The sequence below is a fragment of the Somniosus microcephalus genome, unplaced genomic scaffold, assembly GCF_052327205.1.
Source record: "Somniosus microcephalus isolate GS21.2 unplaced genomic scaffold, FLI_Smic_1.0 unresolved_chr4, whole genome shotgun sequence".
Lineage (NCBI taxonomy): Eukaryota > Metazoa > Chordata > Chondrichthyes > Squaliformes > Somniosidae > Somniosus > Somniosus microcephalus.
The window spans coordinates 50,099,287-50,112,548 of record NW_028225182.1 but is presented as its reverse complement, the minus strand read 5'-3'; the positions used below and the strand labels follow the sequence as shown (position 1 = coordinate 50,112,548).

At 56.4% G+C, this 13,262-nt stretch overlaps 1 protein-coding gene across 2 annotated transcripts in view; it reads right to left on the bottom strand.

The window, feature by feature from the left end:
- The window catches only part of chrne (cholinergic receptor, nicotinic, epsilon), a 111,539-nt gene that overhangs the window by 95,391 nt on the left and 2,886 nt on the right, over window positions 1-13,262 (bottom strand). For both annotated transcript variants that reach the window (XM_085977526.1, XM_085977527.1), the window contains exon 2: window positions 521-654. In XM_085977526.1, the coding sequence (XP_085833652.1) occupies window positions 521-654 (134 nt within the window). The remainder of the gene's footprint in view (window positions 1-520; window positions 655-13,262) is intronic.

Sequence of the window (13,262 nt, the reverse complement as noted above, 5' to 3'; positions counted from 1 at the left end):
CTGCCAGCGACCTCATGTGCCAACTCTACACTGCCAGGGACCTCATGAATCATCTCTGTATTGCCAGGGACCTCATGTATCATCTCTACACTGCCAGGGGCCTCATGTGCCATCTCTACACTGCCAGGGACCTCATGAATCATCTCTACACTGCCAGGGACCTCATGTGCCATCTCTACACTGTCAGGGATTCCAACACATGTGCCATCTCTAGACTGCCAGGGACCTCATGTACCACCTATGTATTGCCAGGGACCTCATGAATCAACTCTGCACTGCCAGGGACTCCAACACATGAACCATCTCTAGACTGCCAGTCCTATTCACGTGTGGTTGAGTGGCAGTTGGATTTAATTGAAGTGGTTGAGTCGATCACACTTGATGTGTTAAGTGAGTTGAATTAGTTGTCTGATGACAGACCTCTACAGAAGACGCCTCATGACAGCAAGGCAAAGAGCTGAGCATTCTCAAAATCATTCAAACACCCAGACACTTGTGACGCTTTAATACATTTTCTTACCAATGAGATGAGATTGGTTAGCGTGAGTTTCAGGGTCACGTCAATGATATCTCCGTAAAACTTTGCCGGCCGGATCCTCTTATCATAATTGGCCAGCAACTTATTCAAGAGTTTCTCTTCTTGATTCGAACTAGCTGTAAGTGAATTAAAGATTCATTTATTTCAACATCTCCAGTATTTTGCCTTTGTATTAGAGATTAAAGTTACCTGGATTGCAAAACCCATATATAGGCGTGAAATTCGGCAGCGCCCCGTTTCGGGACGATAACGCTGGTGAGGCGGGACATCCTGCGCCCGGCAAGGAACTTCCGCCCCGGCCGTGAAATTCGCCTTACCGCCCTGCACAGGAAGTGGAGTGCAATCTCGGGCGGTAATCGAGGCGATGTCGAAGGCGCGATCGGCAGCGCTCGGCAGAGGCTTCAGTTAACAGGGAGCACCGAGTCGCGGTGCCGGGCTGCGGGATGGCGCTGGTCATGGCCGCACCTCCCCTTTAAATACCGCCGCGCGAGCAGAGGTCGGCCCGGTTAGCGACCCGCGAGGCTGGCGCTGACATCGCCCCGCGGCAGCCGAATTTCTACCGTGGGTCACTAAGGGGTCGCCGCGCACGGTGGTGACATCATCGCCGGAGGCACGGCGGATTGGTCGCTATCGGCGGGGGCGCGCCGCTATCGGGTAGCTCCTCAGCAATGCCCCGCCGAATTTCACAGGAGGCGCCTTTTTCGTCCCCCCGGGTGATAACCCGTTAGCGCCCCTCGGCGCGAACAGCAGGTGCAAAGGAGCCAAATTTCGCCCCCATAGTCTTACAATAACATTCGAGGCCGCTCGAGTGAACCCAGTGCCAACTGGTAATTCCATTACTCAGCTTAGCAACCTGATTCGAACCTGGTAAAGTGCAGCATTGGGCTGGCCTCTCGACCACAATCATTCTCGCCTCTCTATTTCGTTACACGCTATTCCTCTGACCTTTCCTCTTTCGATCCTCCTCGGCATCTCCGCCGTTCTACACGCTCTTCTCCCTGCCTCGTCCCCATGGGGCTGAAATCGAGACTCCTCGGGCCGTCCCTCAGTACCATCCGGAACCTGCAACCCGGGGAAATCCTGGCCTCCCCTAATCATTTCTTCCTACAATCTGGCGGTATTGAACATACCCAAAGCTTGGTGTCATGTAATCAATACTCCTTCTGTCTATTCTGTCTTCTTTCACCTACTTTGGACTTTCATGGTGTCCTCTTCGATTCACTTAGTTTCCTCAATATTCCAGATACTTGGCAGTTCAGCATTCCACTTCGGTGGGGGGTAGACCAGAACAAGTGGGCGTAAACTTAAAATTAGAGCCAGGCCGTTCAGGGGTGATGTCAGGAAGCACTTCTTCACACAAAGGGTGGTGGAAATCTGGAACTCTCTCCCCCAAAAAGCTGTCGAGGCTGGTGATCAATTGGAAATTTGAAAACTGAGATTGATAGATTTTTGTTGGGTAAGGGTATTAAGGGTTACAGAACCAAGGCGGGTAGATGGAGTTCAGATACAGATCAGCCCTGATCTAATTGAATGGCGGAACAGGCTCGAAAGGCTGAATGGGCCTCCTCCTGTTCCTGTGTAACAGGCTCGAGGGGCTGAACAGCCTCCTCCTGTTCCTGCGTAACAGGCTCAAGGGGCTGAATGGCCTCAACCTGTTCCTGTGTAACAGGCTCGAGGGGCTAAATGGCCTCCTGTCCCTTTGTAACAGGCCCGAGGGGCTGAATGGTCCCCTCCTGTTCCTATGTAACAGACTCGAGGGGCAGAGTGGCCTCCTGTTCCTGTGTAACAGGCTCGAGGGGCTGAGTGGCCTCCTCCTGTTCCTGTGTAACAGGCTCGAGGGACTGAGTGGTCTCCTCCTGTTCCTGTGTAACAGGCCCGAGGGGCTGAACGGCCTCCTCCTGTCCCTGTATTCAAATCGGCCAGGGTTCCTACGCCGCAGCTTACAGAGTTAGCTGGATCACACTCTCTCTCGCTTCTGAGTCAGTTCTGAGGGAGCGCCGCACTGTCGGAGGGGCTGTAATGAGGGAGCGCCGCACTGTCGGAGGGGCAGTACTGAGGGAGCGCCGCACTGTCGGAGGGGCAGTTCTTAGGGAGCGCCGCACTGTCGGAGGGGCAGTACTGAGGGAGCGCCACACTGTCGGAGGGGCAGTACTGAGCGAGCACCGCACTGTCGGAGGGGCTGCACTGAGGGAGCGCCGTACTGAGGGAGCATCACACTGTCGGAGGTGCAGTACTGAGGGAGAGCCGCACTGTCGGAGGTGCAGTACTGAGGGAGCACCGCATTGTCAAAGAGGCTGTACTGAGGGAGCGCCGTATTGAGGGAGCGCCACACTGTCAGAGGGGCAGTACCGAGGGAGCACTGCACTGTCGGAGGGGCAGTACTGAGGGAGCGCCGCACTGTCAGAGGGGCATTACTGAGGGAGCGCCGCACTGTCGAAGAGGCAGTACTGAGGGAGCGCCGCACTGTCGGAGGGACAGTACTGAGGGAGCTCGGCACTGTCGGAGGGGCAGTACTGAGGGAATGCCTCACTGTCGAAGGGACAGTACTGAGGGAGCTCGGCACTGTCGGAGGAGCAGTACTGAGAGAGCGCCGCACTGTCGAAGGGGCAGTACTGAGGGAGCGCCGCACTGTTGGAGGGACAGTACTGAAGGAGCTCGGCACTGTCGGAGGGGCAGTACTGAGGGAGCGCCGCACTGTCGGAGGGGCAGTACTGAGGGAGCGCCGCACTGTCGGAGGGGCAGTACTGAGGGAGCGCTGCACTGTTGGAGGGGCAGTACTGAGGGAGCGCCGCACTGTCGAAGGGGCAGTACTGAGGGAGCGCCGCACTGTCGAAGGGGCAGTACTGAGGGAGCGCTGCACTGTTGGAGGGACAGTACTGTGAGAGCGCCGCACTGTCGAAGGGGCAGTACTGTGAGAGCGCCGCACTGTCGGAGGTGCCGTCTTTCGGAAGAGATGTTAAACCGAGGCCCTGCCTGCTCTCTCAGCTGGACGTAAAATATCCCGTGGCCACTATTTCGAAGAAGAGCGGGGGGGAGTTCTCCCCGGTGTCCTGGTCAACATTTATCCCTCAATCAACACTAAAAAAACAGATGATCTGGTGATTTATCTCATTGCTGTTTGTGGGAGCTTGCTGTGCGCAAAATTGGCTGGCGCATTTCCTACATTACAACAGTGACTACCCTTCAAAAAGTACTTCATTTTATGTAAAGCGCTTTGGGACGTCCTGAGGTGGTGAAAGGCGCTGGAGAAATGCAAGTCTGTCTTTCTTTTTCCTTTAACTGGTATCCAGTGATCCCTGGTGGCCAATGTGCATGTGTAGCCAATAAGGCAGGGATAGGATCAGGCTTGGCTGTGATTCCTCTGTTTAACCCGCTGGCACTCACTGTATGAGCACACACACAACTGAAGAATGGTGAGCTGGCAGAGTACTGATGGCTCCTGTGAACTGTGGCCCAGAGTGTCGCCATCCTCGGGTCAAGAGGGAGGAAGGAAAAGAGAGTCCCGCCATCAGCACCTCTTTTAAAACCGTTTGAGGAAGTCCAACCTTCTTTGTCCCCATATTTGAAAAGAAAGATTTTGATTAAAAGCCTGGCTGGGAGGAGGAGTTACTCAGCTGGACAATGTTTGGCAGTTGAACTCACAGCAGCAACTTGGATTTATATAGCCCCTTTAACGTCGTAAAACAGGAGCGATTATCAAACAACGTTTGACCCCGAACCGCATATGGAGACACTAGAACAGGCGACCAAAAGCTTGGTCAAAGAGGGAGGTTTTAAGGAGCGACTTAAAGGAGGAGGGAGAGGCGGAGAGGTTTAGGGAGGGAATTCCAGAGCTCGGGGCCCAGGCGGCTGAAGGCACGGCCGCCAATGGCGGAGCAATGGAAATCAGGGGATGGACAAGAGGCCAGAATTGGAGGAGCGCGGAGATCTCGGGGGGGGTTGTGGAGCTGAAGGACTGTTACAGCGGCAAATTAACTTTAAAGTGGATAAGTGCCTGGTCTTTGCAGGAAGAAATAGCAGCGGACCTGCTCTATGAACGGTGTTCAAGTACCTAAAGGTGGAGTTGAAGGAGATGTACGGGATGTTTGTAAACTCGAGCCCCTGTGGGTCAGCAGTCGACAACTGAACTAGAATGCGGGCTGTGCAGCTGAAACGGCGGAGGGTGCGTCACTGCAACCGTACGTCGAGTGTGGTCAGATTACTCATTGAGCACTGCGTCCAGTGTTTCTCACCGAGACACATTGAAGCCCCGCTGGTGGTGCGAGAAGATTGAGGCAAAATACTGAGAAACTTGGGGGGAAAAATTCCCTATCGCCCCGTTTGGGGCGCCATTATTGGCCGTGCGCAAAGTTTAGCGCCTGGCGCTAATTATCGCCTCCGACGGCAAACTTGGCTTTTATCGCCCCTGGAGGTGATTGGAGCGCTAAATCAGGTGCTTCACACCTGTCTTAAGGCGCAAAGGCCAAGGAGCGAGGCGCTACCTCAGAGCGCTGGCGAAGCAAGGAAGGGCAAATCAAAATAAACCTGCAAAGTGCTGCTCAGTACTCAAAACTCCTTCACACAGCGTTGACTCTCTCCAGAAGTCTCTCTCTCAGAATGCGTGGTGCAAAAATGTCACCAGCAAAAAAAGGCAGGAAGCTGTCGCCTTTAAATAGCGCCCCCCCAGTCCCTTCCTGACAGCATAACGCTCCCCTCAACCTGTCGTTGCTAGCGGCAGGCGGTAAGGCAGGGGGCGCCGCTCAGTATCCGGTCCCGGGCGCTAACGGGGCATTGCGCACTCGAATGACGTCACAATCTGCCGGCGCAGGAGATCGTGGCAGTAGTGTTTAGCACCGGCGCAAAATGTCTAGTTAATTTTGTGAGCACCGCAAATATCGCCGCGCCCGGGCGCTAGTTGTTTTGCGCCCCATTAGCGCCCTCTTAAGGTGCTAACAGGAGGCGCAAACAACTGAATATTTCCCCCTTGGACTCTTCAGGGCGAGTTCTCCTGGTCAATATTTATCCCTCAACTAGCATCAATTAAAAAAAACAAGATCTCATAGTCATAGAGTCATAGACATCGAGTCAAAGCGGCACAGAAGGAGGCCATTCAGCCCATCAAGTCCGTGTCGGCTCTCTGTGGAGCAATCCAGTCAGTCCCATTCCCCCGCTCTATCCCCGAAGCCCTGCAAGTTTATTTCCCTCAAGTGCCTATCCAGTCTCCCCTTAAAAACATCGAGTGTCTCCGCTTCCACCACTTCCGTCGGCAGCGAGTTCCAGGTCCTCACCACTCGCTGCGTAACAAAGTTTTACCTCACATCCCCCCTGTATCGCTTGCCCAAAACCTTAGATCTGTGTCCCCTAGTCCTTGTACTGTACCTCTTGTCCCCTAGTCCCCTAGATCTGGTCATTATCACATTGTTGTTTGTGGGAGCTTGCTGTGCGCAAATTGGTTCCGCGTTTCCTACATTACAACAGCGATCGCACTTCAAAAAGTACTTCATTGGCTGTGAAGCATTTTGCGATGTCCTGAGGTGGGGAAAGGTGCTGGAGAAATGCGAGTTCTTCCTCTAACCTGTACGTGACTTGAGAGGTGGGGGGCTCATGGAGTAAACATTATGGGGGAAAAATTCGGTTGCTTTGTGCCTCCCGTTAGCAACTAAGAGGGTGCTAATGGGGCGCAAAGCAACTAGCGCCTGGGCGCGGCGATTTTTGCACCACCTGCAAAATTGACCAGACATCTTGCGGCGGTGCTAAACACTACCACCACGATCTCCTGCGCCTGCAGATCGTGACGTCAGTCGAGTGTGCAACGCCCCGGTAACGCCCCGGACCGGATATTGAGTGGCGCCCCCTGCCTTACCGCCTGCCGCTAGCAACGACAGGTTGAGGGGAGCGTTTTGCAGTCGGGAAGGGACTGGGGGAGCGCTATTTAAAGGTGACCGCTTCCTGCCTTTTTTTGTCGGTGACATTTTTGCACCACGTATTCTGAGAGAGAGAGAGAGAGAGAGACTTCTGGAGAGATTCAACGCTGTGTGAAGGAGTTTTGGGGACTGAGCAGCACTTTGCAGGTGGGTTTTGATTTGACCTTCCTTGCATCGATTTAGAAGAGACTGTGGGGGCTGCACTCTGAGCTCTTTCCCTGGGCCTCTCCATTGTTCTTTCCAGCAGATTTGATGTACAGGTCTCTCCAGGCTGAGATTCAAGGCTGCAATGAGCAGGGTGTGGATGGAGAGCAAGATCGACCCTCCTCTTTAAGAACTGGCCGGCGCCAGTGTGTCTGTGTTCCATTGCTGACTGACATCACATGAGCTCCGCCAGCGCGCTGAGGTAGCGCCTCACTCCTCGGCGTTAGCGCCTTAAGAGAGGTGTGTAGCGCCTGATTTAGCGCTCCAATCACCTCCAGGGACGAGAGAAGCCAAGTTTGCAGTCGGAGGCGATAATTAGCGCCAGGCGCTAAACTTTGCACCCGGCCGATAATTGCGCCCCAAACGGGGCGATAGGGAATTTCTCCCCCTTGGACTCTTCGGGGGAGTTCTCCTGGTCAATATTTATCCCTCAAAAAACATGGTCTCATAGTCATAGAGTCATAACGTCACAGAAGGAGACCATTCGGCCCATCGAGTCCGTGTCGGCTCTCTGTAGAACAATCCAGTCAGTCCCATTCCCCCGCTCTATCCCCGAAGCCCTGCAAGTTTATTTCCCTCAAGTGCCTATCCAGTCTCCCCTTGAAAACATCGAGTGTCTCCGCTTCCACCACTTCCATCGGCAGCGAGTTCCAGGTCCTCACCACTCGCTGCGTAAAACAGTTTTCCCTCACATCCCCCCTGTATCTCTTGCCCAAAACCTTAAATCTGTGTCCCCTAGTCCTTGCACCTCTTGTTCCCTAGTCCCCTAGATCTGGTCATTATCACATTGCTGTTTGTGGGAGCTTGCTGTGCGCAAATTGGCTGCCGCGTTTCCCACATTACAACAGCGACCACAGTTCAAAAAGAATTACTTAATTGGCTGTGAAGCGCTTTGGGATGTCCTGAGGTGGGGAAAGACGCTGGAGAAATGTGAGTTCTTCCCTCAACCTGTACGTGACTTGAGAGGTGGGGGCTCATGGAGTAAACATTATAGATAAGCTAAACCCAAAACACTCCGCCAAGGTAAAACCTGACAGTGAGTCGAGGGTGACGGGGGAGGGGGGGCTTGTGGGCGGGCGGGGGGTGGGTGCACAGGTTCAAACCGGTGGAAGAGAAATCTAAAGCCAATACCAGGAACAACTTCTTCACACAATGATCAACACTCGTAATGAACTCCAGTGTAGCGCAGTGGAGACGACAACCTAGGAGTCGTTCTAGAGATATTGGGATACCGTGCGGAGTGGGGCTGGGGGGCGGGTGGGTGGGACGGGGGGCTGTTTTTCCAGATGTTTGAGCTCAAATGTGGCCTTCATCATTCTGCCTTTATCTTGTGATCTTGTGAAAGGAGACACTCGCTTGTTAATGTTCACGGGTCTATATCTGCTGTGTGTTCCTCACGAGATTTAAATAGAACTGAAGTACTGCTGTAAAAATAGCCCGCCGTCAGTTAAAGTTAATACCTGCGGGTCAACACAAAAAAAAAGGCCCAGACCACAACTGAAGAGACTTAATTCACAATGGTGAGTGGGGAGAGGCAGACTGCGTGGGACAGTGGTGCAATAATAATACATGCCGTTTAGGGGCTTTCCAACCCTCCCTCAGCAGACTTGCTGCTCCTTAGAGTTAAGGGACAGCTCAGCTATGACCTAATTGAAATGGCGGAACAGGGTACGTTGTGCTCACTGACCTACATTGGCTCCCGGTCCGGCAACGCACTCCCTCAGTACTGCCCCCCCGACAGTGCGGCGCTCCCTCAGTACTGCCCCTCTGACAGTGCGGCGCTCCCTCAGTACTGCCCCCCCGACAGTGCGGCGCTCCCTCAGTACTGCCCCTCCCACAGTGCGGCGCTCCCTCAGTACTGCCCCTCCCACAGTGCGGCGCTCCCTCAGTACTGCCCCTCCGACAGTGCGGCGCTCCCTCAGTACTGCCCCTCCGACAGTGCGGTGCTCCCTCAGTACTGCCCCTCCGACAGTGCGGCGCTCCCTCAGTACTGCCCCTCCCACAGTGCGGTGCTCCCTCAGTACTGCCCCTCCGACAGTGCGGCGCTCCCTCAGTACTGCCCCTCCGACAGTGCGGCGCTCCCTCAGTACTGCCCCTCTGACAATGCGGCGCTCCCTCAGTACTGCCTCTCCGACAGTGCGGCGCTCCCTCAGTACTGCCCCTCCGACAGTGCGGCGCTCCCTCAGTACTGCCCCTCCGACATTGCGGCGCTCCCTCAGTACTGCCCCTCCGACAGTGCGGTGCTCCCTCAGTACTGCCCCTCCGACAGTGCGGCGCTCCCTCAGTACTGCCCCTCTGACAATGCGGCGCTCCCTCAGTACTGCCTCTCCGACAGTGCGGCGCTCCCTCAGTACTGCCCCTCCGACAGTGCGGCGCTCCCTCAGTACTGCCCCTCCGACATTGCGGCGCTCCCTCAGTACTGCCCCTCCGACAGTGCGGTGCTCCCTCAGTACTGCCCCTCCAACAGTGCGGCGCTCCCTCAGTACTGCCCCTCCGACAGTGCGGTGCTCCCTCAGTACTGCCCCTCTGACAGTGCGGCGCTCCCTCAGTACTGCCCCTCCGACAGTGCGGCGCTCCCTCAGTACTGCCCCTCCGACAGTGCGGTGCTCCCTCAGTACTGCCCCTCCGACAGTGCGGCGCTCCCTCAGTACTGCCCCTCCCACAGTGCGGTGCTCCCTCAGTACTGCCCCTCCGACAGTGCGGCGCTCCCTCAGTACTGCCCCTCCGACAGTGCGGCGCTCCCTCAGTACTGCCCCTCTGACAGTGCGGCGCTCCCTCAGTACTGCCTCTCCGACAGTGCGGCGCTCCCTCAGTACTGCCCCTCCGACAGTGCGGCGCTCCCTCAGTACTGCCCCTCCGACAGTGCGGCGCTCCCTCAGTACTGCCCCTCCGACAGTGCGGTGCTCCCTCAGCACTGCCCCTCCGACAGTGCGGTGCTCCCTCAGTACTGCCGCTCCGACAGTGCAGCGCTCCCTCAGTACTGCCCCTCCAACAGTGCGGCGCTTCCTCAGTACTGCCCCTCCGACAGTGCGGCGCTCCCTCAGTACTGCCCCTCCGACAGTGCGGCGCTCCCCCAGTACAGCCCCTCCGACAGTGCGGCGCTCCCTCAGTACTGCCCCTCCGACAGTGCGGCGCTCCCTCAGTACTGCCCCTCCGACAGTGCGGCGCTCCCTCAGTACTGCCCCTCCGACAGTGCGGCGCTCCCTCAGTACTGCCCCTCCGACAGTGCGGCGCTCCCTCAGTACTGCCCCTCCGACAGTGCGGCGCTCCCTCAGTACTGCCCCTCCGACAGTGCGGTGCTCCCTCAGTACTGCCCCTCTGACAGTGCGGCGCTCCCTCAGTACTGCCCCCCCAACAGTGCGGCGCTCCCTCAGTACTGCCCCTCCCACAGTGCGGCGCTCCCTCAGTACTGCCCCTCCGACAGTGCGGCGCTCCCTCAGTACTGCCCCTCCGACAGTGCGGCGCTCCCTCAGTACTGCCCCTCCGACAGTGCGGCGCTCCCTCAGTACTGCCCCTCCGACAGTGCGGTGCTCCCTCAGTACTGCCCCTCCGACAGTGCGGTGCTCCCTCAGTACTCCCTCTCCGACAGTGCGGCGCTCCCTCAGTACAGCCCCTCCGACAGTGCGGTGCTCCCTCAGTACTGCCCCTCCGACAGTGCGGCGCTCCCTCAGTACTGCCCCTTCGACAGTGCGGCGCTCCCTCAGTACTGCCCCCCCGGCAGTGCGGCGCTCCCTCAGTACTGCCCCTCCGACAGTGCGGCGCTCCCTCAGTACTGCCCCTCCGACAGTGCGGCGCTCCCTCAGACTGCCCCTCCGACAGTGCCGCGCTCCCTCAGTACTGCCCCTCTGACAGTGCAGCGCTCCCTCAGTACTGCCCCTCCGACAGTGCGGCGCTCCCTCAGTACCGCCCCCCCGACAGTGCGGTGCTTCCTCAGTAGTGCCCCTCCGACAGTGCGGCGCTCTCTCAGTACTGCCTCTCCGACAGTGCGGCACTCCCTCAGTACTGCCCCTCCGACAGTGCGGCGCTCCCTCAGTACCACCCCTCCGACAGTGCGGTGCTCCCTCGGTACTGCCCCTCCGACAGTGCGGCCCTCCCTCAGTACTGCCCCTCCGACAGTGCGGCCCTCCCTCAGTACTGCCCCTCCGACAGTGCGGTGCTCCCTCAATAACTGCACTGGGAGTGTTGTTATAAAGCTGCGCACAGTAAGATCTCACAAACAGCAAGTGAGGTGAATTATTACTCAATCCGTGCATTTTTTTTCTGTTGGTGCAAACTCCACAGGTGTTGCCCGAGGAGTGTTAAAAATGGCCTTTCTGAATTTCCCTGTGTGTTTCGTCATGCCTAAAGACATTTTCCCTGAATTTCCCTGGGGCTCTCCTGACGTTCTGCTGAAACTCCAGTGTGAGGTCGGAGTGTTAGCCATTTTACACCCTTTCCAGAAACACAGGGATATTGGAACAGGAGGAGGCCATTCAGCCCCTTGAGCCTCAACCTAGGAACAGGAGGAGGCCATTCAGCCCCTCGGGCCTGTTACACAGGAACAGGAGGAGGCCGTTCAGCCCCTCGAGTCTGTTACACAGGAACAGGAGGAGGCCATTCAGCCTCTCGAGCCTCAACACAGGAACAGGAGGAGGCCACTCAGCCCCTCGAGCCTGTTACACAGGAACAGGAGGAGGCCATTCAGCCCCTCGAGCCTGTTACACAGGAACAGGAGGAGGCCATTCAGCCCCTTGAGGCTGTTACACAGGAACAGGAGAAGACCATTCAGCCCCTCGAGCCTCAACACAGAAACAGGAAGAGGCCATTCAGCCCCTCGAGCCTCAACACAGGAACAGGAGGAGGCCATTCAGCCCCTCGAGCCAGTTAGACAGGAACAGGAGGAGGCCACTCAGCCCCTCGAGCCTCATCACAGGAACAGGAGGAGGCCATTCAGCCCCTCGAGCCTGTTACACAGGATGAGGAGGAGGCAATTCAGCCCCTCGAGCCTCAGCACGGGAACAGGAGGAGGCCATTCAGCCCCTCGAGCCTCATCACAGGAACAGGAGGAGGCCATTCAGCCCCTCGAGCCTCATCACAGGAACAGGAGGAGGCCATTCAGCCCCTCGAGCCTCAACACAGGAACAGGAGGAGGCCATTCAGCCCCTCGAGCTTGCTCCGCCATTCAATGAGATCATGGCTGATCTGCACCTCAACTCCATTTCCCTCGATACTCTTACCGAGCAAAATTCTATCCAATCTAGTCGAGAAGCTCCAATTGACCCACAGCCTTTAGGGGAAGAGAGTTCCAGATTTTTACGACCCTTTGCGTGAGAGATGGAAGGTGTCAGCGACAGTGCTCTCATTAAGTGGCACTTACTCACCAATCACCTGCTCACCAATGCTCAGATTGGGTTCCGCCAGGACCACCCGGCGCCCAACCTCATTACAGCCTTGGTCCAAACATGGACAACAGAGCAGCACGGTGGCATAGTGGTTAGCACTGTTGCCTCACAGCGCCAGGGACCCGGGTTCAAATCCGGCCTCGGGTGACTGTCTGTGTGGAGTTTGCACATTCTCCCCGTGTTTGCGTGGGTTTTCTCCAGGTGCTCCGGTTTCCTCCCACAGTCCAAAAATGTGCGGGTTTGGATGATCAGCCATGATCTCGTTGAATGGCGGAGCAGGCTCGAAGGGCCGAATGGCCTACTCCTGCTCCTATCTTCTATGTTTCTATGTTTCTATGAATTTCAGAGGTGACTTCAAGGCAGCATTTGACCAAGTGCGGCATCAAGAAGCCCTCGTAAAATTGAAGTCAATGGGAATCGGGGGGGAAAAGCTCTCCACTGGCTGGAGTCGTACCTAGCACAAAGGGAAGATGGTTGTGGGAGGTCAATTATCTCAGCCCCAGGACATCACTGCAGGAGTTCCTCCGAGATCCAGATCTTCCCCCACCAGAGGAAATACTTTCTCCGGAGCAAGCTCCCACAAAGAACAATGAGATATAACAGGGATAAATATTGACCTTTCTACATCCTGCAGTGGGCAATGGATGGCCAACTCCACCACATTAACTTCAGCACCTGAGCACCACGCTTGAGGTGGTCAAGTTGATCAAATTATTACACGGCGAGGCAGAGGGAAATAAATTCACCCAAAAACTTAAAAGGCATTTGATGCTTCTCTGCCATGCTTGGTGGCAGTTCTTTAACGTGAATGAGGCGGTCCTGCTGCTGCGAAAGGAGGGAACTCCACCCCAGCGAGGCACGGTCAAGGATTGCCCTGCAGGCGGCCATTGTTCCGGCCGCTGTTGATCGGAGCGCTTCGCCCGACCGTGTGGTTCAGCGCTGTTGGTTTCCGCGTCACTGGCACGTTTGGACCTCGGCCTGAAACCAATTGAAAATCCAGTGGTTCATCCCATCAGTCCGGGCCGGATCCCAAAGGTTGGAAAGACTTTGTCGAACCCACCGCGCCGGACTAGCGTTACCATCGGTTGCGGGGGGCTGGGGCGGGGGCGGGGGGTGCGGGAAGGGGGCACTGGAAGACATATAAGATTCCATGGCACGATTTCTTCCTCAACCAACATCACTACAACAGATGATCTGGTCATTATCACATTGCTGTTTGTGGGAGCTTGCTGTGCG